This window comes from Xiphophorus maculatus, chromosome 18 (genome assembly GCF_002775205.1).
Source record: "Xiphophorus maculatus strain JP 163 A chromosome 18, X_maculatus-5.0-male, whole genome shotgun sequence".
NCBI classification, from domain to species: domain Eukaryota; kingdom Metazoa; phylum Chordata; class Actinopteri; order Cyprinodontiformes; family Poeciliidae; genus Xiphophorus; species Xiphophorus maculatus.
Window position 1 is genome coordinate 1,571,316 of NC_036460.1, and position 27,137 is coordinate 1,598,452.

At 42.3% G+C, this 27,137-nt stretch overlaps 2 protein-coding genes across 2 annotated transcripts; one reads left to right on the top strand and one right to left on the bottom strand.

Annotated features, from left to right (window-relative positions):
- On the top strand, nucleotides 1-24,449 carry LOC102234294 (beta-arrestin-1). The gene is made up of 16 exons (XM_005808236.2): nucleotides 1-450; nucleotides 10,658-10,688; nucleotides 12,996-13,056; nucleotides 13,138-13,182; nucleotides 13,299-13,495; nucleotides 13,843-13,902; nucleotides 13,977-14,044; nucleotides 14,135-14,270; nucleotides 15,557-15,641; nucleotides 15,722-15,794; nucleotides 17,375-17,512; nucleotides 17,600-17,683; nucleotides 18,542-18,565; nucleotides 18,749-18,819; nucleotides 19,517-19,565; nucleotides 21,707-24,449. The coding sequence occupies exons 1-16, from the start codon at nucleotides 431-433 to the stop codon at nucleotides 21,816-21,818; spliced, it is 1,254 nt and encodes a 417-aa protein (XP_005808293.1). The 5' UTR covers nucleotides 1-430; the 3' UTR covers nucleotides 21,819-24,449.
- Nucleotides 24,228-26,401, bottom strand: LOC102219252 (olfactory receptor 52K1-like). The gene has a single exon (XM_005808263.2). The coding sequence runs from the start codon at nucleotides 26,315-26,317 to the stop codon at nucleotides 25,304-25,306; it is 1,014 nt and encodes a 337-aa protein (XP_005808320.1). The 5' UTR covers nucleotides 26,318-26,401; the 3' UTR covers nucleotides 24,228-25,303.
- Between the last annotated feature and the right edge of the window lie 736 nt (nucleotides 26,402-27,137).

The following is a 27,137-nucleotide window of genomic DNA, read 5'->3' on the forward strand; positions in this document are numbered from 1 at the left end:
GCCCTGCGGTAGAAAGGACGGATGGATGGATGTTAACCTTTCAGCTGTTTTTCATGTCAAAATATTTGATAAAAAATAAAAAACCTTTAAAATGATTAATAAAATGATTCCGTTGTTCAGTTAATTTTCCGGTTTGTCTTCCTGATCTAATTGATCCTGATCGGTTCTCAGCAGGTCGCTGCAGCTGGAGACACGAAACCAGTTCAACACCGTCCTGCTAATGAGGAAGAGGAGGAGGAGGAAGAGCAGCGACTCTCAGACATCAGAAGGTTTTTTTCCTCCATCTGACGGCGGCTTCCTGTGAGACGTCCTCCCCTCTGTTTCCACGGTGACGGCATCCCCCCCCTCCCCTCCTCCTCTTCCTCCTGCTGCTCCTCTTCCTCGCCCATCGCTCGCTGTCCGGCTCCGTCGGCTCGTCGGTGTCGTCAGGATGGGAGATAAAGGAACCAGGTGGGATTTGTTCCGTTTCTCTGTCGGTTCTGCTCCGGTTCTGTTCGGGCTCGCGGTGCCGTGGTGTTACGTAACGGATCGGAACCTGCAGGAGAGTGACGTCTGCGTGATATTTTCCTCATTTCTGCGTCTCATATTGATGGCTGGCGGTGAGACGGGAAGCTGAAGGACGGGTTCGGTTCGGTCCGGTCCGGTTCGGTGAATCCGCGCTGCGGTGTCACTGCCGGACCTTTAACTCTGAATGCATGAGCGCACGCGGTGCCGGAACAGAGCCGATGCTTTGTTTTGAATGGATCAGAGTCGGAGGTTCCGGAGGTTCTGACAACACGAAACTTTGAGATTCAAGTCAAATCAGTAAAAACTGGATCGGTCCGATCCGGTCCGATCCGAGGGCAGAGCTGCAATCAGAAGGTTGTAGGTTTGATTCCTCCTCTCAGGCACTAAACCCAAAGTTGTCCACCGATCTGGTTGGTGAATAAATGTGAGCTAAACGTCTTGCGGTCAAAATGACTGCCAGAGTTTTATAGGTCCATTTAACTCCAGAACAATTCCCTGATCGTTTCTGGTGCCGATCCAAACCTTTAGTAGCTTCAGTGCCCGAACCCGGTTCGGTTCTTCCTGTTCTTTATCTTTGATTCTCTGGGGGAAAATGTTGAGCCAGCTTTCAGGATGCATGTTCGGTTCTGTTAGAGTTCTGGAGGTTTTCCTTCCAGCTGATTCCCACCACAGTTCGGTTCAGTTCAGTTTATTTCACAAAACATGTCGTCTTAAGACAACTTACAAAAAAACGTGACTTCAGTTCAATCAAACAGTGAATTAAACTGATAAATATCCAGATTAGTTTAAAAACACTCAGTTTCCTCAGGACTCTGTTTGTTTATGACGTCATTTCCTCCTACATGACGACAAACTGCATGAAATTAGCTAAAAGTCCGTTTTTATGCGGATGAGAATCTTTTATTCTTTTATTCATGTTCTAGTTCTGCCAAAGAATCAATGTTAGCTCCATGCTAAAGCTGCAGCTGCTGCAAAAATGCTAATTCAATTCAGTTTGTTTCTGTAGCACCGTTTCTCCAGGCAGTTTACAGAAAAGTCATTTTAATTCAGTCAGACATATTCAGATTAATCCTAGTCATCAGTCAGTGCTTTAGGTTAATTATTCAAATTAGTGTAAAAGTTTCTATCCAAGGAAATCCAGCAGAGCCGTTGATTTGCAGTATTCACTCCTCCTGACCAGCAGGGGGCGACAGTGGAGAGGAAAACTCCCATTTAACAGGAAGAAACCTCCAGCAGAACCAGAACCGGGCTCAGTACCAGCAGCTGTCTGAAGGCTTGAAGAGACAAACAGAAAGAGAAGAACTGATCCAGGATCATTTTCTACGTTCATGAACATTAAAACATTAACAGGGAGAACGATGAGGTGATGGCAGCATCATAGCCAATCACAACGCAGAGCAGGTGTAGCTTCTCTGGAGAGAAAACTATGCAAACTGGAGAGTAGTAGAAGAAGAAAGTGGCCAGTTGGTCCTCCAGTCAACCAGTCTATCAGCTTTATCAGAAAGGAAAGTTTTGATCCTAGTCTTAAAACGGAGTTGTCACAACATCCGGTTTAATCCCTGCTAATGTATAATTACTAAAACTGACATTATCATCTTGGGCAGAAAAGAGCAAACAGTAAAACCCATAAAACCTCTGCAGTAACCAGGACAGAAGGATCTACACCCAGTGAACCGTTGGTGAGTCAGTGGATGGACTCAGTAGGAATGTTCCAGATCTTTTCCAGTGTGGCGTGAGAACAGAGGCGGGTCCAGATGTTCAGCGAAGGAGACCAGAGAGGAACTGGGAAGTAAAACCATGAAGGGAATTGTTTGAGACGTAGAATTTAGTATCAGAGTTTATTTAGGCTGCGCGTCGTGGTGGAGACCAGAAATGATCATTTCACTGTAAAATGATCATTTCTGAAAAAAGAAAAAAAAAACACACACAGGATTCAGAACCACTTAAAACGAAGCAGTAGGTCTTCCAGGCCAATCGGTGGCGCTGTAACGCAGTCACAACAATGCATTAACCACAGAACGGCGCCATGTTTGTTTGTTAGAGTGAGAGAGATGGAGCTCTAATGCGATCTTTACAAAAAGACGCAGATAATCAAACCTTGTTCTCTGTTTTTGTTCTGACACAGCGCCACCGATTGGCCCAGCAGACCTACTGCATCGTTTTCAGTGGTGCTGCATCCTGGCGTTTGGGCTCACATTTTCTAAATATTTGTTTTTAATATAAATGTAGCGGTGTTGGTGTTTGTGTAGGCGGGGCGTTAGTTTCCTGAACTCTCAGCGGAAAGTTGAGTAAAGAGTTTGTGTGTTGGGAACTCAATGGATGGGAAAATGTTGTCTCATAAAGATATGAAGGAAATTGGGGATAATTTAGCTGTTTGGATCATTTAACTGATAAACAGCTGTGGTCTGAAGACAACAACTTGAGGAACTCCTTGATTGATTGGGGCTGGACCATGGAGGGAGTTTCCTGTGGAGGTAAACTGTTTCCTGTTGGATCAGAAAGATTCAAACCAATGAGAGAAGCAGATGAACTGAGGAACCTGTCAATGGAGCTGAACGGTCCAGAAGAATCCAAAGACTGAGACGCTGAAGTCCAGCTGCATTGGGCCAGAGGAGGATGGAGAACCGGGCCGCAGTGGAAGAACCAGGGATCAAGGCAGCCAGAGAGAAAGAGCCGATGAAGGATGGAGTTCTACGGGTTAAAGACTTTCAGATTTAGTTAAAGACTAAATCTGAACAAACTGAGCCGTTTCACTGAACATGGTCAAGATGTTTGGGATTCACTCCGAGGATCCGGAAGAGGAGAACCCTGACCCATGCCGCTCCTCCACTGTCTCCATGACGCTTCTGGTTTCCCATCATGCCAGAGATGTTGGATCAATAATTCATGCTCTGCTTCCATCCTTACGCCGGAGCGCCGCATGTTCGCTCTTTAACCTGAAGAAGGAGGAAACCCGTCAGCATGGAGCAGCCTTTAAATCACCAAATGGTTCTTCAGACATCAAGTTCTGGTTCAGCCTGAGCTCTTACTTTGAAATTCATTTTCCTCATGGATCTTCCTGTTTGTGAAAACTTCAGGTTTCCGTCATTTCTGTTCCGGTTCCCTCTTTTCCTCTGTTCTCCTGCCGGTGTCATGGTGGTACTGGTGCGGTTCTTGCCTGACTGTGGGACCCATCAGCACCAACCGGGCCTCATTTGGATCATGGCTTTGCAGCAGCTGTGTGACATCATCATGTTGACATGATCTGGGTCTTGTTGGGTTTCAGACCCAACCAGCCGGGTCCAAGTCTGGTCCAGAACTCAACTGGTTGTCTGAGTCTCATGGGTTGGTGTCTGCAGACCTTGTAATGTCCCTGTGCTTAGTGGGTTTATGGATGTTTTGGTGTGTCTCTGGGTTTTGGAGCCTCTGGGTTTCGGTGTGTCTCTGGGTTTCGGTGTGTCTCTGGGTTTCGGTGTGTCTCTGGGTTTCGGAGTCTCTGGGTTTCGGTGTGTCTCTGGGTTTCGGTGTGCGTCTCTGGGTTTCGGTGTGTCTCTGGGTTTCGGTGTGTCTCTGGGTTTCGGTGTGTCTCTGGGTTTCGGTGTATCTCTGGGTTTCGGTGTGTGTCTGCAGGCCTTGTCGGGTTTCCGTGACTCTCTCCGTGTCTCTGTGTTCTCGGCCTCGATGATCTGAGCCGTCGTGTCGGGAGAATCTTAATGAGCTCAGAGCGACGGTCCCGACATACAGAGCAGCTCAGTGATGCGGCTCTGCCATCATCACAACAAGCTGCTTTAATCCAAACTTCAGCAGAGCTGGGAATCAGGTTTACTGGTGCTACTGGTGAGATCCCAGCATGCTGCTGGTCTCTGCAGCTCTAAACCAGTAAATGTAGTAGAAACCTGCAGCTGATGGTCACATTGTCATCATCATAATTTGTCATTAAAGCGTTTAATAAATGATCATCAGAAGGCTGTGAGGATCTGGGTTATTACCTCCTGTTTGTCCTGCAGCTCCTTCCTCCTGTTCTTGGCTCACGGCTCGGTGCTGCAGTCGGTCGGTGCTGCAGTCAGTCAGTCGGTGCTGCAGTCATCTTGAAGGGCAGTTTGTCAGGCCGCCAGCGGAGCGGCAGGCTGGATGGACGCTGCTCCTCATCAGCAGAACGTAGAGTTTCTGCATAGATCCGCTGAGACGTGATGGAACGGAGACGTTCTTGTTTCTGCATGGAGGAAAATTTAAACTAATGCAGGGATTCAGCTGGAAACAATTATCAGATTAAATATGAATTTTCTTTTTACCCCTCCAGGGTCTTTTGTGGGCTCTAGTGTCCCATCTATGACAGCAGGCTGACAGGAAACGGGGAAGACATGCGACAAATATCGTCGGGTCCGGGAGTCGAACCCGCGACGGCCGCGTCGAGGACTCAAGGCCTCCAAATACGGGTTGCGCTAACCAGTACGCCACCACGGCACGCATCCAAATATGAATTATTTTATGATATTCCTGCACACACAATGTTGTGTGTGCAGGAAGGAAGGATCTCCAGTAACAGTCAGTCTTGCAGCAAACCTCAAGAAGCTTCTGACTGAAGACACTGTGGCTTCACCTGTTACAATAAATCAATTAATAACATAATATTCATAATCCATTTAGTTTTGTTTGTGCTGTTTGTTTTTTATTTCCATTTTGTTTTATTTTGGATATTTAAATTAACTTCCAGTTCCTGTTTTGATCTTTACAAATGTACAGTTTATTGTTCTTTGAGATCTAAACTTGGATTACCAACATTTTACTTAAAAACTGTTTCAAAACAACAATATTTTTATTTATCGCAAAAACTACTGGGACCATTTATCCTCCAACAAAATTAGTTATTGTGACAGGCTAGCTGTGGCTGTTAGCATCACATGCTAAATCTAAAGAAGCGGTTACAGGTTTTACAGTCATCATCTCGGTGGTTTCCAGGCAGCCAACAATTGCCTCTAATAAGCTAAAGTACCTCTCTTATGGAAGTTAGCATCACATGCTAACAGCTCAACATCCACGCAGCAGAAGTGATATATTGCACAGTAACCTGGATGACTCCATCATTGCTAACCGACCTCCTTTGCTTTTGCTGCTCCTCTTTAATTCTGTCTGTTTGGGGAGATGCTGGAGTTGGGATACGAACGTTTCTGTTATGATGGATGGTTTGAAGTTCCTGTCTCTGCATCCTGAAGCCTTTTCAACTCCTCTGGGATTTGGGGTCAAAGTTCAGGCCTTCTGAGATGCTAACATTTTGCCTTGTTGCTATCTAAACAAAATCTTAAAAGTAACAAAAGAAAGAGCAAATGTCCTTCCAGCTGCACAGCGTCTGAAACCAGAGGGAATAATTATCCAAAAAGTCAAAGTTTTCTGCCAGAATTTAATGTTTTAAATAGAAAAACATGAGAAAGAAATCATCACACTTTGTAATTTTTCACATGATGACTCCAACTCAGTTTATTTTCTTAGTTGCTCATAACTCAACCAAACTGAGCTAAAAGAGTTAAAAACATTTAAATAATCCATCATAATCCTGGATTATGATGTTCGGCTCATCAGTTTATTGGAGCTGAACATTCAGGACCAAAAAGTTTTTATATTACAGTTTGAATAAGTTAAAATAGAGAAATTTCTGTCCAAAGGAAAGGAAATAATTTTAGCTCGATGTGTGAAACGTAGATATGGAGATAAAACTGACAGCAGCTAAAATGAAACATGATTTTCTACAGCACTTCTGAATAATCTGTAAAACATCTTCAAACTTTAACTGTGATTATATCAAAACTGTGAAACAGATCCAGGTTCTGATCCGGTTCGGTAAAGTTCTGGTGCTGAACAGATGAACTGAGCTGTGAAGTTTGAGCTCTTCAACACGGGAGGAGAAAAAATCCTCCTGGAAACAGAAATAGAAGAAGTAACAGAAATATTCTTTGAGCTTCAGTGTCGTTGACGTTCTTCTCTCTGGATGTTTAAATCTAGGGCAGGTTTTAAGATTTGCTCTGAAGCAGGAAGTAAACCTTCTGCTTTGCGTCTTTCTGTCCTGCAGACTCTTGGAGCTGCAGAGTGAGTCGGCTGCAGGTCGGCGTAAATGAATCCGCCGTTCATTAATCAGGCGTAAACGGGCCGATGCGACGCTGCAGCGTCCAGGGAGCCTTCAGGATCCATTCAGGCTGACACAAACATCAGCCATCGATCCGGCGGTTAGTGTTCCCTCAGTGTTGGGCGTCCTGATCGATCAGATGAATAGAGTCTGAACACAGAAGCTCCCATTGATCACCTGACCTGATGTAACTACAGCAGATGGAAAACAGCTGCAGGTTAAAACCTGAGGAAGTCGAATAACCGAGACAGAGAGTCGGTGAATTAGTCGGTCTGGTTTGGTCGGAGCTCTCTGATTGGTCTCTGACGTTTTAACCATTTAGTGTCTGCTTGAAGCGCCATTAGACGTCACGGTGTGCGGCGCCGAGCGGCTGATGTCAGGAGGGAGCGGAGGAAATCAAACGCTGAGCAGCTCGACTGCATCGCTGTGGGATTTTCACCAAAATGTTTTATTAACAGATCAGATCATTATTTCAACATGGGAAAAACAAAACAGTCAATATGCAGTAAATATAGAATCAGTAAATAAAGAGTCTTACAACACACCCCTGAGGAACGCCAGAGTCACGAGCCACAGATTATAATCAGCTCTGGTTCAAAAGACACTAAAACATTAATCTGTCAGCCGAGATTATGTTGGGGTCAAAGTTGAACTTTGTATTTAGTCTTTAAACGTGTTGTAACTGGTACACATCCAGAAATTTCTTCAACATTGAGAAAATTTAAATATCTGTAATAATCCTTCACATTGCGCCAAAATAAAAACGGAAACATTTGGATTAATGAGTGACAAATCTTAATTATATCGTTTTCTAAAGTGAATCGGATGAGTTTTGTGTGTATGATCCTCATGTGGCTGATTATGTGATCATTTAGGTGGTGGACTACAAAAATGGCCGACATTTTCCTTTGCAATGGTGCATTAGAGTCATTGTAGATAGAAAATAAAAAAAAGCAGCAATAAATTTCTGCCAAAAATCTTGAGATCTGACATTTTCCATAAAAATTTCTGAGCTTGAAAATTTAAAATTTGCTGGAAAAAAACTCCCAAATTTTTCCAGCAATTTCTGAGAATTTCTAGAAAATTTCTGAAATTTTCTAGAAAAATATTTATAAATTTCTGAGTTGCAAACGTGAAACATTTTCAGAAGTGATTTCTAGAAAGTTTCTGTGATTAATCTAAAAATGCCAGATTTCTTTCTGTGACTGTGACGCAACGTCGAACTTCCTGCCGCCTGCTTGTTTCCCACAGCGCCCCCTGCTGACACTAAAACACTCCAAACATGGCGGATAATTTGTTTGGTTTGTCTGATGGACAAATCCACCTTTAAATGTTTTACTGATTTGTGCGTCAGGAGTTATTGGTTCTCAAGCCAGCATTGATGAGTGATTGATGAGTGATTGGTCTGTGATTGGTCTGTGATTGGTCTGTGATTGATCAGTGATTGGTCTGTGATTATTCTGTGATTGGTCTGTGATTGATCAGTGATTGATCAGTGATTGGTCTGAGGCTCTAATCACTTCCTGTCTGCTGTCAGATGAGTCTGATGAATCTTTAATGTGTTTTCGTTCTTCCTCCAGCAGCACATAAACCCGTCCGACTTAACGAGCCGCGCCGATCAATCAGCTCCGGTTCCTGTCGCTGGAGGAGTGAAGACAGATCACTTCTGTCTGTAAATGAATGAATGAATGAATGAATGAATGAATAAACTCCACAGTAATTAAAACTGATTCCACTTTAACTCAAACCAATATTCTCTGATTTCTTTAAAAATTCACACATTTTTAACCAAATTTATTGTAATTTCAACCAACTCAGTCCAACCAAACTATAAACTATCAAAACAAATTAAATGTCAATTTCCTTTAATCTATGTTAATCCAGATCCATTTCTAATCTCAAAATCAGTTTAAACCAAATTTATTCCAGTTTAAATAATGACTTTAGTCTAATGTTCTCCACGTTTAAACATTAAACTAAATAATTCATTATAATCATCACATTCTAGTTTATTCCAACATAATCTGTTGTAATCAATTTATTATTCAATTCAAACCGACCAATCCTAATCCCAACATTTCACTTTCTTCTTACTCAATCTGAAAACAAACAGAAATAAATCAACTGGATTCTTCTCCAGTTTCCAGTTCATCCCAGTTAAATGCAGCCCAGTTTGAGACGTTCTAATTCACCCAATGCAGTGATAATCCCCCTCAATCCGGCTGTAATCTGAAGGAAAGCTTCACTTAGTAAAAATATAAACGTATCCCAAAGGCATTTCCTCTTATTTCACTGCAAATGGATCCAGTTATTCTCCAGTTCTGGACCAGTAAAGCCAGTCGCACTGCAGCTCCATCCAGTTATGAATAATTTACAGAGTCCAGTTCAAACCAGTTCATTCAATCTGGTTTTAGGTTTATTCCATCAGTTCAAACTGATTCCATATGGATCCAATTAGTTTTTTATCATCTAGCAAAATTAAATATGTTATAAATATTATATGAAATAAAAAACTTTCCAGTTGTGCTTTTACTAAACCCAGTCCAGTTGAACCCGGTTAGTTTGGTCATTCAGTCCATTCAGCCTCTTCTAAGGCTTTGAGTTGTCCAGAACCAGAACCACATGCTGGACCCAAGTAGACCTTCAGTTACTGGTTTCACTGGTTTCACTGCATCTCTTCATGCTTGATTTTTGCAGAAACATCGAAGCTGGAAAAGTGAATGTTTTTTATCCACAAGAAGAAGCTGAATTTGCTGCAGTGATCAGGAGAAACAGCGCAGCGGCTCTGGGCGGAGGGATCTGAGGCGGTGCAGCGGCTCTGGGCGGAGGGATCTGAGGCGGTGCAGCGGCTCTGGGCGGAGGGATCTGAGGCGGTGCAGCGGCTCTGGGCGGAGGGATCTGAGGAGCTAAAGTGTAATTGGGATAATTAGTGAGTTTATGGCGAGCGGCTGATGGCGCTCTGAGCTCCCAGGAGTCCGGCCGGTTTCCAGTAACACGCCGCCCCGATGCTAATGGAGCTGCTGGAGCTAATTTATTACCGCATTACCTCAGAGGAGGGGGCGCGGCGGGGCGGGGCGGGGCGCGGGCCCACGGGGGACGGGGAGGGACAGCAGGAGGCCCAGCCTGATTTAAACTCTGCAGCAGCAGCTTTTAGGGCCCCTGTTGGCTCCAGCTATCAGAGATATTAGCTGCACTTCATGGTTTGTTTATTTAAGTTTTTAATTCACCTAAAACACATTATAGATATTAATTCACTCAGACTGATTTTTTAAAGCTTTTATTTCTGTTCATTAGGATTAAAATCCAGACCAGAACTTTACATCAGACCACAAACATTTTCATACAGAGATGGTGATTTAATAAAATGTTTTCTTTTCCACAAATACTTTTAATTTGAGAGATGAATATTCAGATTTATTTAATATCAAAAATATATTTGAAACTTAAAGTGTTGGTTTTATTTTGTGAAAAATGATTTGGACATTTGAATTTATGTTAAAATTCTGGCAAATTTGCTCACAACTTAATATCTTATCCATCTGATTACATTGTTTTGTAAAAATAAATTAGATGTTTACTGGAGGCGGCTTATTACCAAATATTTTTTATTCTTTTTAATTTTCTTATCTGTTGCTTCAGGAAACTGCAGGTCAGCAGAGCTGCACTGTAAATCATGTTATGATTTAATGTGATTTACAGAAAATCTGAACAGTTCAAATCAGAACTGAACTGATCAGAACCTAACTGAACTGATCTGAACTGTACTGAACTGAGCTGTTCATATCTGATCTGAAGTGATCTGAACTGTTCTGGACTGAACAGAACTGTTCAGATCAGAACCTAACTGAACTGATCTGAGCTGTTTATTTCTGTACTGAACTGTTCAGTTCAGATCTGAACTGAACTGGACTGATGTGATCTGAACTGAACTGTTCAGATCAGATCAGCACAGATCTGAACTGAACTGATCTGATCAGAACTGTTCAGATCAGAACTGAACTGAACAGGTTTCTTTTGTTCCTGACCCGTTTCTGTCTCTCTGTCTGGTTCCAGAGTGTTTAAGAAGGCCAGTCCCAACGGGAAGGTGAGTCTCAGCGTTTCAGAAAATCCTCCTCCATTTTATTTCAGGGCAACGCGCTTTGGAGGCCCGGAGTCCTGAATTCACCAAAGTATTAAAAATATTGCAGTCTATTTACACCGAAGTTATGAAATGAACATGTTAGTGAACTGAAGGTTCAGATGGTTGAAATGGGCCGAATGGGCAGAAGCCCAGGGTGGCATTAGAATGTGGGCGCCACTGTTTGCTGCTGAGAGATCAGGATCTGTTTGCTTCTTCTAGTTGGAGTATAAACTGTGACTTTAACTACGCTCCGAGCAGGAAATCTGAATAAATTAAATTTTTACAAACTGAGTTTGGAGCGACAAAGAAACTGTTTTAAATCGGTTAAAATAAATATTTAAAGTTCCCCAGTATTTCAAACACAAAGAAAAGTTAAAGTTTGTTTCATCAGATCCTAACTATAGTAACAGAACCATCAAACAATGATTATTTGCACTTGTACAAATTTAACAAGCTAATTTGAATCTTAAAATTAAACTATAAACAATTTAAAATATTTAGATTATTCTACACCAGGGGCCAAAATCATTGAGTCCAGAGAACCGGCAGGACGAGAAAGAAAAATAAAGTCAAGCAGATAAATCAACAAAAATCAGTCTAAGGGCCACAAATGGCCCCTGAACCGCAGTTTGGACATCCCTGACCTACATTGAGACCGTCCAATAAGATTCAATAGAATTCTCATTTTCTATAAATCTTTATATTTGAAAACTGAAAAAATTTTCAAATAAAAAATAAAATGATGTTTAGTGAAACACAATTTCATGTTTAAATAAACAGAAAAATGTTTCAAGTTATTCAGCCTTGCAGCCAGATTTAGTTTTTCTGCTGCGTTGTGTCTCATCCATAATTCATCCTCACTGTTCCCGTTTCCTCAGTTTCTCTGCTGCGAATCAGATTTAAACAGATTACAGATTATAATTCAGTTTTATCTGGATTTTACTGAACTCAAAACAGAAGAACACGCTGTTTGTTATTGTGCTTAAAGAAGACAGATTTAAGATTTTCATTGTTATTTGACATCAGCGCAGACTGAAAACTGTAACGTTTCCACTCGGCTGCTTAAATGGGATTAAACTTTTTTTAGTCTCCCCGTTTGCACTCACACTGATGAGCAGATTAGCAGGGAACCTGGACTGAAATGCTTTGCCTAACGGCACATCCACTGAATTTAAACTCTCAACCTTCTACCTGCTAAATAAGTTCTGTTGATATTGAGATAGAGCAGCCAGCAGGTGAAAGAGGGCCCCATACGGACAAACAAAGACTTTCTTAACACAGTATAGCATAGCTTAACATAGCATAGCTTAACATAACATAGCTTAACATAGCATAGCTTAACATAGCATAGCTTAATATAGCATAGTTTAACATAACATAGCTTAACATAGCATAGCTTAACATAACATAGCTTAACATAGCATAGCTTAACATAACATAGCTTAACATAGCATAGCTTAACATAGCATAGCTTAATATAGCATAGTTTAACATAACATAGCTTAACATAGCATAGCTTAATATAGCATAGCTTAACAAAGCATAGCTTAATATAGCATAGCTTAATATAGCATAGCTTAACAAAGCATAGCTTAATATAGCATAGCTTAACATAGCATAGCTTAATATAACATAGCTTAACATAGCATAGCTTAATATAGCATAGCTTAACAAAGCATAGCTTAATATAGCATACCATATGATTTCATGTCATAGCATAACATAGCATAGCTTAACATAGCATAGCTTAACATAGCATAGCATATGATTTCATGTCATAGCATAACATAGCATAGTTTAACATAGCATAGCTTAGCATAGCATAGCTTGACATAGCATAGCATATGATTTCATGTCATATTGTAGCATAGCATGTTGTTGATGAGTGAAAGTGTCTATCTGTAAGTAAATACTGTATTTATGCTGCTGCTACTTGCCAGAACATTTGGAAAAAGATTTTTAATTTCCAGAAGATTTTATCCTGGTTAAATAAAGATTGGATTCCATAAAGTACCGTAGCATAGCACAGCTAACCATAGCATAAAATACCATATCGTACCATATCTTGTTATACCAAAACAAAATGTATTATAGCATATATTTTATTTGCTAATCACATTAACAGAAATTACAGTTAATCAAATGTCGCACAACGAAAACAACATAAAATAGAAGAAAAGTATAAATCACTCTGCAGGTGTCGGCTTGGTTTTACGTTTTCATATCAGAAAATGGATACTTTCTGAGCTGAAGGTTTTGTTTCTCCTCCAGCTCACGGTCTACCTGGGGAAGAGAGACTTTGTGGACCATGTGGACCTGGTGGAGCCCGTCGGTGAGAAGTTTTAGTTCAGGCTGTGAAATGAAACCTGGCCACCGTCAGGCTTCTCTGTTCACTCTGTGTGTCTTCCTGCAGATGGAGTTGTGTTAATTGACCCAGAATACCTGAAGGAGAGGAAAGGTGAGGCCCCTGAGAGTTGGTTGTGTGGTGTTGGATGTGAGGAATCGGGGCTCTTTAATTTAGCGGGGTTCCTCTGGGAAGCGTCCTGGAGCTGCTGATCTTTCTGCTCTCTCCAGTGTTCGTCACGCTGACCTGTGCCTTCCGGTACGGCCGGGAGGACCTGGACGTCCTGGGGCTGACGTTCAGGAAGGACCTGTTCGTGGTGAACATCCAGGCGTTTCCTCCACTGCCTGAAGAGAAGAAGAGTCTGACTCGTCTTCAGGAACGCCTGATTAAAAAACTGGGGGAGCACGCCTACCCCTTCACCTTCGAGGTACCGACGAAACTGCTGTTCTGGTTCTGCACAAAAAGTTTCACTTTCTGGTTGGTTTTTTAGAGATGAAAGATTTGGTTTTGCACTCGACTTCAATCTGTTTCATAAATGACGCTGACCACTGTAGATGTTTTATCTGCTGGATCCAGGCTGGTTATTGGGCCAGTCGGCTGTTTAAATGGCAGATAGGCTCCGCCCACTCACCTTAAAGGTGCTGTTAGCTGTTCTTTAAACGGCTCTGATTCAGGAGGTTTGGCTCTGGAATCAGAGGAGACGCTGTTCCTCCTCCTGCTGCTGAGTCATAAATGTTTGAGTGAGGTTTAATTTTGAAACGGGATTGTTCCCAGATCCCTCTGAACCTGCCGTGCTCCGTCACCCTGCAGCCGGGACCGGAGGACACCGGGAAGGTAGCATCATTTTTCTGTCCCGTCTGATCTGAAGGAGGATTCAAACCGACGTCTCCTCCTATTGCTGTCCTCAGGCGTGCGGAGTCGACTTTGAGGTGAAAGCTTTCTGCGCAGAAAATCTAGAGGAGAAAATCCACAAAAGGTAAAAGTCACTGAGCCGCGGTCGGGCCCCTGGTAAGGCAGGGATTCCTGTCGGGCTGCTGGGATTAGACTCTGCTTCTGGTTGTTTCAGGAACTCGGTGCGCCTGGTCATCAGGAAGGTTCAGTACGCCCCGGAGAAACCAGGCCCCCAGCCGACGGCCGAGACCACCAGGCAGTTCCTGATGTCGGACAAACCGCTGCACCTGGAGGCGTCGCTGGACAAGGAGGTAACACCTGAGACACGAACAGACGCCGCAGGGAAACATCTTCAGCTGAGCCATTTAAACACTGTTTGATTAGCTGTTTGATTTGGGCTGCAGTCATCCAAGGCAAGGGAAAATATTTACCTATTTAAAGGGGCAGTGTCATGTGAAATCAACCTTTTTTTAATCTTCCCATCATGTTATGATGTTTTTCTCCGGAGTGTTGCTTTGATTCTCTCAAATGCATGTTTGGGAAGTCCTTTCATTTCCATGGCAACCATTCCACTGTACTGGTTGGACCTAGCCCCGCCTTCGAGGCTCAGCTCCTCCCCCTCTCAGCCCCTTCAGACTAGCCAGCAGCAATTAGCAAACAGCTGGTGGAACTGAGCTCAACATAGGACCTTCTGCTCAGAGCAGCGCTGGTAAAAACGTCATTAAAGGGTTAATAGAGGAGCCATGTTGGGATGACTTCCTAGAGGAAAGAGCAGGAGATTCTTAAAGTGACAGAGGCCCAATTCCAAGGCGCTAAATTACAAAATCAAAATTTTTTTAAGTCATATTTGAAATATACAGCATTTTTCTAACAACTGATGTTAAAATAGTTATAATGTGCTTTAAAATGGAGATTTGTGGCTGGAAAACACAGCGCTGCCCCTTTAAGATATTGCTGCATGTTGCGTTCATAAATGTTTCTCTGGTTTACCTGCTGAAGCAACGCGCAGCACCACATGATGTGATGTTTTACAGTGAAACATTTCGCCTCCTGCTTGGCAGTGGAGCGTCCTCAGATCCTCAACAGAACCAACTTCCAGTCATGGTTTTTTACTTTGGCTGGGCCAGACGCCGTACAGCTGCTATAGTTGAGCTTTTAGAGGTTAGCATTGAGCGCGCGAGCTGAGCAAGCGGTGAGGCTTTTTACAGTTGGCACACACACTGGAGTTTATTCTCTGGGTGTGAGCCCTCATGGTCAACCTGCTCTGCAAGAAAACCCTCCGAATCGTCTGATTTTAGTGAATTCAGAGACAGACAGTGTGGTTGATCCTGAAAGTAAATTTTCTCTAACAAAATGACTCAGATAAACGTAACTGAGTTAATGTGACCAGCTGCTGCCTGACTCTGGCTCAGTGGAGTTGGTTAAATTGGTTTTATTTTGTTCTTCAAGCTTTGGAAACATTGTTTTAGATAAACTTTCTTTATTTGTTGGAGACACATCGAGTCTCCAAATATTCGGTCTGTCCAGAAGGGGGCGCTAACGGTGGGCTTCCTGTCCAGACGTGGTTCCTGATGGAAGTTATTCTGCTCTGTCTCAGATTTATTACCACGGCGAGCCCATCAGCGTCAACGTTCACGTCACCAACAACACCAACAAGACGGTGAAGAAGATGAAGATCTCAGGTTCCCCTCGCAGCCGTTTCCTGTGGCTCCTGCAGCGGCAGCCATGTTGGATGGTTTAACTCTGGTTTGTGTGTCTGCAGTGCGGCAGTACGCGGACATCTGCCTGTTCAACACGGCGCAGTACAAATGTCCCGTCGCTGTGGAAGAGTCGGAGTGAGTCTCGTTCAGTAAAAACACAAACACTGGCATCGGGTCTTATTGATTAACATTTTCTAATTACTTAAATCAAAGCTTCAGGAACATTTAGTCTCTGATTACAAACCGAAGAACAAGATGCAGCCGATTCCCAGATGAATCTAATCAAGGATGTTTTCATCTCCGTGTCAGGATGTTTCCACCAGCAATGTTTTGACAAACAACGGTTTAAAATGATTTTCTATATTCTCTTTAGAGTTTACTGTAAGGAAATATTTTATTGTCATTAATATTAACTCCTACCAGCAGGATGGTGTCATTTAATGTTACTTTAGTTTAATCAGAATCACATATTTTAGAAGCTAATTGGTCCAAACTGGGATCTGAATCAAAATAAATGGAAATAAATTGTTAAAAAGAAATGTTTAGTTTATAATAAACCAGTCATGATAATAAATGTAGCTGGATGATAAATTGCCCCAATAAATATTGTGATAAATGATAATATTGTTCGTTTGAGACCATTTTCATGTAATATATTGATAAAGGTATAATAATGAAAGTTCGTCACTTCAAACCATTAAACTTTAATTTTATTTTTAAAAAACAGAAATGAAACCATTTACAACAAATTGATAATGATGTCACAAACCCTGAAGAAATATCAACCAGAACGGAAATGATTGAGCACATTTTAATTTATTATTCTATTAATGGATTAATTACTAACTGTGACAGTTTAAAATATGCATTAAATTTCAAATTAAAACACATTCATACCTAAGTAGAGACCAGCGAACCTAACAGTCACGTTTTGGGACTGTGGAAACCCAGAATCAGTCGGTTTGGGTCCGGTCTGTGGCCCTCAAACTGCAATTTAAAAATTATGCAAAGTCGGCCCGCAGATGCAGAATTAAAAATAGTTAATTTTCTTACATGGGAAAATGTAAAGTATAAGGCAAAGTGTTCATGTTTTCTAACCAGGTTTTAGTAAAAGATAAAACCGAGTTTATCCAGAGACCTTTACTGAAAAACCAACTTCAGCTTTAATCTCTCTTAAACTTGGATAAATATGGCAAATGTTTTGAAACAAAGTGGCCCAGATCCTGTTATTATAACTGAAAATAAATGTATTCAATCAAGTCCAAAAGAAACTGAAAATTTGATGCTTTTGCTTTTAAAACAGAAAACCTGCAAAATCTGCTGTGGCAGATTAGGGCAATTGCAGAAAACTCAGAAACTTTGAGTGTAATCTCTATTTACAAAAATAATATATCATTTTTAAATTAATATCAGAAATTTTCCCCAAAAAACTTGGAAATTTCTTAATTTCAAATGGCATAAATTTTCTTTTCATAATATTCTGAGAACATTTCTGAGTGTTTTTGCAGAAATGAATTCCCGTTTCCTTCCTGCATGGGCCCCAGCACACGTTAAAATCCCTGTCAAGTTTTGGCTCTGCAGTAAATATCAGGCTACTTCATTTGCTTGATTTTAGTTTTGTTTTCTTCCGGCCCATGACTCCTCGTCAGTCTACAGTTTTGGCCAACATGGCAGAACGTTTGGACTGAGCAGTAACTCTGTCTTTGTGTCTTCAGTGACGTTGTGGCTCCCAGCTCAACGTTCTGCAAAGTTTTCACCCTCACTCCATTCCTGGCCAACAACCGGGAAAAGCGCGGCCTCGCCCTGGACGGAAAACTGAAGCACGAAGACACCAACCTGGCCTCCAGCACTCTGTGAGTCCCGCCACACTCGTGGTGCCTTCACTGTCAGTTGGAGAGGTGGCTGCTGATGTCTGACAGCGTGTTTGCTCTCCTGGGAAGCCTGAGAGAAGGAGCCAACAGGGAGATCCTCGGCATCATCGTGTCCTACAAAGTCAAAGTGAAGCTGGTGGTGTCACGAGGCGGGTGGGTTGCCCCTCAGTTTTACTTTAAATCATTTCAACTGGAAAATATGCCTTAATAAACAGTACTGTGAATGCATCAGAATGAGCTGGTTTTGATCTGAAGTCTGTCGTTGGTTTGAGACCCAACCATCAGGACGTGTTGGATCCGGGTCGCCATCAGGAGAATGTCTGTCCTTTAACCTGAGTTTTACGACAGGCTGCGTAACTTCAGCATAAAACCTTGAATTAGTCTGAAATCCTGCCAACAACGCCACATTAGTGCGAGAAGGACGAAAGCTCCACAGAGAAATCCTGAAACTTCACGGGTTTCGTTTAAAGACAACCTGCCACAAAGACGCAATCTGATCCCAGTTATTTTCTTAAAACCAGTTTAACACAGTTTGAGAGAAAACAGGATTTAAGATCAAATAACGGGATTTACCTGAAAACCTTCTCAGGATGTTGTGACGGTCAGAAGAAAATATTTCTTCTGAAACTATTGATTAGGAAAACTTTGAAGAACCACAGGAGACTGAAAGGAAAATGGGAACTGGTCCTGAAGTTTTTAAATTAATTTTAATAAAGATTCAGCTTTAGAGTTATTAAAAGAAAAATGTCCTGCAGTTTTCATGCATTCTTTCAGAAAATAAGCCACAATTACTCACAGTTTGTGTCTCTGTGGCTTTAAGTCTAAAGAGAAAACTCTACTCTCTGTCTCCAGTATCTAACATGAACTCTTTGGTGAAAGAATCAGCTTGTAGAAATGACTACGTACATTAACGTGATGTTGATAACATGAAATGAAGAGACTGGCTCAGTTTAAACAGCTGGAAATGCTGCTGCTCTGAAACTGACAGTGTTAAATATTTATTGATTTCAGGCTTCTCGGAGATCTGGCTTCCAGGTAACCTTTCACTCTGTCACGGATGGAAACGTTCATGCTGAGATTTACAAAAGGTCATCCAAACATCTTACTGCACACAGCCTTCCTGGTGGCGACATATATCCACTTTAATAAATGCCCTTAATGAATCTGCTGTTGAAAAGTGATGTTTTATGAGCTTCACCCAGTTGATCTGTTTTCCAGTGACGTCTCTGTTGAGCTGCCCTTCACATTAATGCACCCGAAGCCGCTGGAGGAGTCCATCTACAGAGACGGTGAGATGTGTTCATATTTCTGTGGCTGAATAACAAAACTGAATTATTTCAATAAAAAAACTTCTTATCTTCTGGATTAAAACTGTTAAATTTGCTCAAATTCTCCATCATAGCTAAGATTACATTGTTGGATAGAAAACAGCCTAATGATCCCGGACAAGCCCCCAATAAATCAAACAGGAGGAATTTCCTTCAATAAAAACTACATCTGTCCACTTTAAAGGCTGGAAACCAAAAGTTATTTCCCATCTGACATATCTTATTTCTTGGTTGTTGATGCCCTTAATATGAATACATGAACAGTTGCTATGGTTAAGAGTTAATATTCATGGTTTGGGGTTTCTTTTCTCCCACATGGAAGCGATCTGCTGTATAACTGTGAATAACGATCCTAGTGATGATCATCTGCTAATGTTAGCAACAACATTGGTAATACAGTGATGGGCTGTTATTACACTGAAATGTGCATTTAGAGTGAGTTATATTTTCTCCTGTAGATTATTTGTAGAATGTCAACATGATGTGAAATGTGAAGACATTTTTCCGTCGTGTCTCATTTCTGTTTCGCTGTTGACAGAAATCCTGCCAACTTTGTCTTAGATAAAAAAACAAACCCTACATGGAGAAGAAGAGTGAATCATCTTAGTTTGTGATGTGATGACAGAGCTCTGATCGCCTCTTTCTGGTTTCTCCACAGCTCCAGATGAAGCTCCGATCGACACTAACCTGATTGAGTTTGACACAAAGTAAGCAGCCCTCCAGTCTTTCCTGCTGGTCAGCTGGCTCTCTGATTGGACGGTGCTGGCGGCAGAGAGGGTTTCCTCTCGGCCCGTTAGCGCATTAGCAGCTCTGAAGCCATCTCCTGAGTCTCAGCCTTAATGCATCCTAATGCTGTGGGAGCTGCAGGAAATGGGCTTTAAACTGGAAACTCTTCCAGCTGTCGGCAGCCACTCTGGATCTTACTGATTATTACTATGATAGTGAGATTGCTTTAAGACCCAATTAGGAGGTTTGCCTTGCTCAGAGGGATTCATTACTGGTTTTATTTTCAGTTTTAATGCACTTTCTGATGTTTTCTGTGGAAGCTTTTTAATTGAACTTGGTCTAATGAGTCTCATTAAGGCTGCGCATGAATTTATCCTCAGTGAAATGTTGAAAACGTCCAGATTGGTTTGTTGGCTTCATTTTCTCAAAATACATCCAGGCTCTTGGTGTGCAGCATGCTCATCTCATGCTTACCAAAGGCTTTACTTTAAACATGTAAAGTGTGTGTACATCTCTACATTACCTAGCAGGGAGTCAGCAGAAGCATCTCTATGTCTGTTGAATTAAAATTCATCCTCTCATCATCTGGTCTACAGATATCGATTCCACTTCACTTTCTGTCTACTTCTCAGCTCATCAAACATGTACTGCTGTCTGGACAAAGTCAAAGATTACCAGGTGTTTTAAAAAGTTAGATGGACAGCCATACTCAAACTGGTTTTCACCCATTCACACCAATTCGTAGGCAACTTTGGGTCAGGTCAGCATGTGACAGGAGGAGTCTGGGATCAAACCTACAACCTTCCTCTGAGCCACAGTGTAGGGTGAAGGTTGTGATGTTGGTGCTTCTCATCTGAATAATCTGGTTTTTCTTGTTAGAAAAGGTTTATTTTTAAAGACGCCTGTTCAACAAAATGTGAATATAAAGATCACATCAGCCAATCACATGGTGGGAAGGTCATGGATTTAAGCCTCCAGGCATGGAGGGGACCAGCTGTTGAAGCTCATACTGGACTTTGACTCTTTTCACCTCACAGAGTCACAGAGAACGTCTGACGGAGTGGAGCAGCCAAGATGCCCAGACTTACTCATAAATGGATTTAAAGTTATTTTCATTTAATCAAAACATTTGTTTGGTCAGAAATGACGCAGATATTCCCCAAATGATAATAAGACAATGTACATGTGTCCAATATATTTTTATTAGCATTGGAACAAATAAAAATGGCAAAACCAAAATAATCAATTAATTTCTCACCAGTAAATGTAAAAATATTTACACAGCAGCTAAACTCTCACCATAATTATTTTGCCTTTTACTTTCATTAGGTTTTCTGTTGACTGAAAAATATGCCAAACCATCATGTTTCCACCACCATGTTTCACCATAAATGCTTTTACTTTTTAACATCAAACATTAAATTTTAGATTTAAATGAAGACCAGAAGATTTCTTTCCCCAGAGATTTATCAAAGGCCAACCAGACTTGGCGCAATCTGACCTTGAAAAGTGTCTTTCTGCCTGCAGGCGTCTCTGTTGGCCTGTCTGGACTCGGGTGCTGCTGCTGCGCCGCCGCAGCTTCCAGGACGGCCTGGTCCTTTGGTTCTCCTTCACGTCTTGCATCACCAGTCTTGCCAGTTGCTCTTTTACTTCTGCAACATTCTTTGATATTAGTTTTTATGATGTTTTGTGCTGTGGCCATTGGGAGTCGAAGACTTCTGATTATTACCTTGCAGCCGTTTCTTGCAGCCATGATTTGAATCCAAACCAAGTGCAGAAAGCTGCTGTTATTCCACTGAGGTCATCTGCACACATTAAACCGCGTTTATTTGGATAAACTATTTGGAACATTGGAGAACGCAGAAAACTCACAAAATCCCAAATTTCATCAGGTAGAAATGAGAATTTGCATAAAAGTGGGACTAACAAGTTTTTTTATTTTTTGACCCACATAGTTCCTGTTGCAGTAAGAGGAAATATTTCTCAAGTTAAGCAATAACTTTAAATCTAAATTTTCCGGGGTATGAATAATTCTGGGCACCGGTCTGTTTGTGCCGGCAGCAGATTGATGATGTTGTACCAAAGCTCTGAACTAACCTCAGTCACATTCTCCGTCCCTCAGTGACGATGACATCATATTCGAGGACTTCGCCCGCCAGCGGCTCATTGGCGCTAAAGACGAGAAGGAGGAAGAGGAGGAACCCTTGGACTCACCCAAACCCGACGACAGATAGAGGCGACGGGCGTCACGGCCGTCACTGTTGTTGTTTTGCTGCTGTTTGTAGTGTGGAGCCGGCAGAGGTTACCTGTAGGCCGAGCCGCAGTCTGGACACCCTCCAAACACTCGGTGGTGGCGTGTTTGTGTGTTTGTTCATGTCCGTCCTCTCTCTGCGTCCCGCAGGGTGTAGAATACCGCAGCCTTGTGTCGTCGGGCCGAGCCTCGGCAGGAACTCAGAGCCGGCGATCGCTGGACGCATGCCTCTCTTTGTTCTTCGTATTTCCATTAGAGACCGATCGGGAGTTCAGTTGTGTTGAGATTAGTTTCAGTGTTTTATGTTGAAGGGTCTTTAAAAACACTGCCAAATTCAGATGACTTGCAACGGTTCCCCACCAGATCAACATCAGGGACTTCAGCTTACGTCTGCAGGTGAAGAACCGACCCAACGAGACAACAAGGAACCAGTGCATGAAATATATCAGTATTTTGATGTTTATTGAGGTCATGAGTAATGAAGTTATCCTTGGTTTGTTTCCACACGTTGATCATTACCCAAATCATCATCATTGGGTTAAAAATATTCTCCCAGCTCATGAAAGCTGTGCCTACAGTCACCAGTAGTAGAAAAACCAAAGCAGTGGTTTAGTTAAAGAAATGCAGTGAGACCCACTGGAACATGCATGTTGCTCCTAAACGACACCAGAGATCGTTAGAAGTCCAATTCCACAGAGTTCTGTGGTACTTTATGGTTCTTCTTAAAACCCAGCCGCGGTTCTGACCTCCAGGTGAAGACAGTCCTACAAGATCAGTGAAAGTGGCCTTAATTAATGACATTTCCTATGTATGGTCCCAACAACTGGTCTGCAGACCAACCAGCCAAAAGATTATGACCCCAAACTTTATTAGGTTGTCTACAGATTCTGGACTGGATGTGATTGGATGTGATTGGATGTGATTGGTTGTGATTGGTTGTGATTGGGTGAATGGGAGGCAGAGCCTGGTCTGGCTGGTTGTTGTGTTGCTCAGACGTCCAGCTGGTGTTTTCTGTCTTCAGGCTCGTGTGACGGAGCATCATCCTGCAGACCAGCTGGTATCAGCGTTTTATTGTCTGCTTTCCTTCTTGACACCGTGGCTGATAGAGATTGACATGAAGCTGAGCGTCTATGTGGTGGAAAACAACAAAGCCCATCAGAGCAGTTTTGGTAAAGTTCTGATGCTCGTGCGTTCAGTGCAGCAGGTTCCGGTGGTGGATCTTGGTGATCTGCTGCTTCACAACCACAAACAGTGAGGAGGCGAACTCTCCAGCTGAAATGTAGCAAACGTTGCAGTTTTGGTTCCCAATCGAACCGAGTTTACTGGACTATCAGGAAGGAAAACACCCTAAAGCTCTGCAGACCTCACTGCCTCAGCTAAGGTCAGAGGTCATGCTTGATGACAAAGAGAGAAAATGGGAGAGTTCCAACTCTAGAACCAGAGCTGATCCAGAAGAACATGAAGGTCTTCCTCACATTTACTGCTAACACCCTGATGACCTCCGACCTTTCAGGGGAAATCCTGATGAGTTTAAAGTGGAAGGTGTTGGTCCCGTTTCCTCTGGAGTAAAACCAACGCAGCATTTCAGAGCCAGAGCTGCGGCTGAATTTGGTGCGTCAGGCTGTTGGTCTCTCCTTCCTCCTTCCTCTGATGATTTGCTGTAATTGATGGAACCATAATTTCTGCTCTCTGAGAGGAAACCCTGAAGGAAGAGTTCTCTCGAACTCAAGCTCTCTTGCACTGATCCGGTTTTGCAGCAGAATATTGATCAACAGGTCAAAATGCAAAACAGAAACCAAAGCTCTGGAGTGGCCAAGTCAAAGTTCAAGCTAAAGTCTGGTTCTAAAACAATTCCTATACTTAAAAATCTAGTCTGTGATTTAGAAGATTACTGGTCAACAGAAGTAAATTCCCTGTTTGATCTGGTTCAGATGGTTTTAAATCATTTATTTCCCCTCAGTAAAATGAAATCATCTGAATTTACTGGAGTTATCTCTGTCTGATGAGTGAATTAGTTCCATTTCAATTAAATGTGATAAAGTATTAAAATGTGTAGGGGTGAATACTGTTAACCAACATTGCACATGTTTAAATTCTGTTGTTCCAACCTGCTGTGCTACCGCCACCTGCTGGTGGCAGCCTGAACAGCAGATACAGTAGAAGATGAAACCCCTTAAATTACTTGAGTTTTGACAATATTTTCCGCATATTAATATATACAAAAAAATAATGACTTTAATCTGTAATTAACTGTAGATTCCTGTGTGAGTTTTATTTTTAAAAAGCAGGATTTGTTCCTCTAAACTCCTGATGATGATCAGTGAACTGATCATCTGTGTGTTAAACGTTCACAGTTTTTCTCTTCGTCAACCCTGTGGCCGTAAACGACGGTTTCTGTTTAATATTTGCTGATTTTAATATGAAGTGAGATTCTGAACTTGTATTTTCTGACAGATGTTTGACACCAGGTTGTCTTGGAGACTCGAAGTCGGAGGATGAGGAAGAAACACATCATGTCTGTTTATACTTTAGTTCCAGTTGTGGTTTATTTTGATATTGTCAGAGAAACGTGTATATTCCCCACAGTCTTTAATAAAAACACTGTTAGAAGCTCTGAGTGTTTTCACTGCCAGTCATGATATTCAGCCTGACGTTTGTGATCAAAACTGTTTTAGTTTTTTAACAGCTTTTTCCAGTTTCACATTATTTCACTTACAAAATTGATTTTATTTTTAAATATAATGATAAGGTATTATTAAATATCTGTACAGTCATAGAGGATCTTTACTCATTAAAACAGCTGGAATGTGACACTGAAGAAATAAAAGACAGTTTGATGCCAGAGGAGGAAGTTAGACATATTCTAAAAAAATAGAAATGATGGCATTAATTTTAGCAGTGGGAACTCTTCTAATTATTAGCGCCATATTGGCTAACTTTAGCCCTTAGCGCACTTAGCTTCTGCTTCATTAATTTGTTAGATAAATTTTAAAATGTTGATTTACTGTTTTGCAAACTTTCAGTTGAATAAAGTTAAACATGTAAATTTAGATTAATGACTGTTATGAATTCTTTAACTATGTTCGTGCTCTTATTTTGAAGTGGATGAGGACTGTTTACACAGCAGTTCCACTTCCTCTTCCGCCATGTTGGATATCAATATGGTGGAATTTAGCACATTAGCATTAGCTTCCGCTAAATACCAGAAGCTAATGCGCTTTATTGTTAGCCCAGCTAATGTCTATGATTAGTGCTTCAGGTTTAGCACAACTAAATGTTTTTTATTTGTTGATGTTATTGAAAACACTTCCTGTTCACACTGGGATCCGCCCACAATGACCTGCTGGTCCAATCAGGTGCGGCCTTTGAGAACCGGATTATTTTGGCTCCTAATTTGTCTCAGTGTTGGTTAAAGTCATGATACTAATTAAGATGGAGGCTTTCGGTTCATAAATACTTTACACTGCGTTACTTTTGAAGAGTCAGACTTGTGGGCTCCTGACCGGATGTTAGTCGTTTTCCAGAAGAAACCTTCGGAGCTGAGATCTGGAACATCCTCTGAAGGCCTCGGCGGATCTCTTTGGTACGAACACCGTAGATGATGGGATTGACCGTCGCGGGGATCAGGATGTACGCGACGCCCATCAGGGTGTTGATGCCCGTTGCTATGGGGATGTTGATGCTGCCGGACAGGAAGGCGATGGTGCCCACCAGGTAGAAACACACCATGACCATCAGGTGCGTGCTGCAGGTGTGAAGCGCCTTCATGCGCTCCTCGCTGGCCGCCGCCGCCCTCACCACGACCTTCACGATCTTCACGTAGGAGAAGAAGATGACGGGGATGTCCACACCCACGAAACAGACGATCACCGCCAGCCCAGCCGCCTGGTTCCTCTGCGTACTGACGCAGGCCAGGCGGACCAGCGCCATGTGGTCGCAGTAGCAGTGCTGGATGACGTTGGAGCCGCAGAACCACAGAGAACCGGCCAGAACCACCAGCGCCGACATGATGGAGACGCTGCGCAGGAGCGCGAAGACGAGCAGCTTCAGGAAGGCGGAGGAGCTCATGATGTCCGCGTAGCGCAGCGGCTGGCAGATGGCGACGTAGCGGTCCAGCGCCATCACCAGCAGCAGCGTGGACTCCAGCGACGACAGGAAGTACGTGGAAAACATCTGGATGAGACATCCGGTCAGCGAGACGTGGCTCCAGTCGAACAGCAGGTTGAGCAGCATGTTGGGGAGGATGGCGGAGGCCAGCAGGGCGTCCACCACGCACAGCAGGCTCACCAGGACGTACATGGGGCTGTGCAGGCGCGCCACCCTGCGGATCACGTAGAGCAGCGCAGAGTTTCCCAGCAGCACCGACAGGAAGCAGAGGAAGAACAGCAGCGCCAGAATCCAGCGGCGGTCCTGCAGCTCCGGAAAACATCTGAACCGGAAGCTGGAGTGGGACAAGTTCCTGGTGAGTGGAGCGTCCAACATGGCGCCGCCTCACCTGGAAACAACAATCAATCAATCAATATTATTTATATAACACATTTCAGCAACATTCAAAGTGCTGTAAGTAAAAACCACAGAAATAAAACCTCATAAAAGACATTGCATGGTAAACATTACATGTTGCCGTTGTTACGCATCAGAATGTTGATCAACGTTTCATTGATGATGTTTTAGAAGCAACTCTAAACATGTGGCTTTCAGTCTGGATTTAAAGGAACTCAGTGTTTCTGCTCTTTTGCAGTTTTCTGGAAGTTTGTTCCAGACTTGTGGTGCATAGAAGCTGAAAGCTGCTTCATCTGGAAGGTTGATCAGCAGCAGATCTTTAATCTGTTCAGTGATTTATAAACTACCAACAGCATTTTAAAGTATTTCCTCTCAGTGGAAGGTGACAGAAGTCCGACTTTGTAACTGTCTTTATATGGCTCTGAAGGTTGAGGTCAGAGTTCATCACCAGATGTTCACAGATGATTCTGTAAAAATATTGTCTGATTTTCTCCAATCTAACTGTTATGAACCAGTAAAGATTCAGATCATCTGTTTTTATAATAATTGTTTTTGCTGTGATTTCTGATTCTGAGATGTTTTAAAATAATTTAACAAACAGAATTTATTTTTATTTGGTGTTTTGTGCTGAGGGGGGCAGAAAACCCAAAGCCTGTAGTGAAGTTAGAGCAAAGCTACTTCAACAAGTTTTTACTGAAGTAAGAGTGAAAAAGTATTTGGTAAAAAGTTTACTGAAGTACTGAGGACCTGATCAAATGATCACATTTAATATTTAAAAATCACACAATTAGACGGACCA

What these genes read in the sequence shown, in the direction of transcription:
- LOC102234294 (XM_005808236.2), top strand. Translation starts at nt 431, where the DNA reads ATGGGAGATAAAGGAACCAG. An exon ending in GACCGGAGGACACCGGGAAG is followed by an intron (nt 13,903 to 13,976) that starts GTAGCATCATTT and finishes TGCTGTCCTCAG; the next exon opens with GCGTGCGGAGTCGACTTTGA. An exon ending in GGAGTCCATCTACAGAGACG is followed by an intron (nt 18,820 to 19,516) that starts GTGAGATGTGTT and finishes GTTTCTCCACAG; the next exon opens with CTCCAGATGAAGCTCCGATC.
- LOC102219252 (XM_005808263.2), bottom strand. Translation starts at nt 26,317, where the DNA reads ATGTTGGACGCTCCACTCACCAGGAACTTGTCCCACTCCAGCTTCCGG.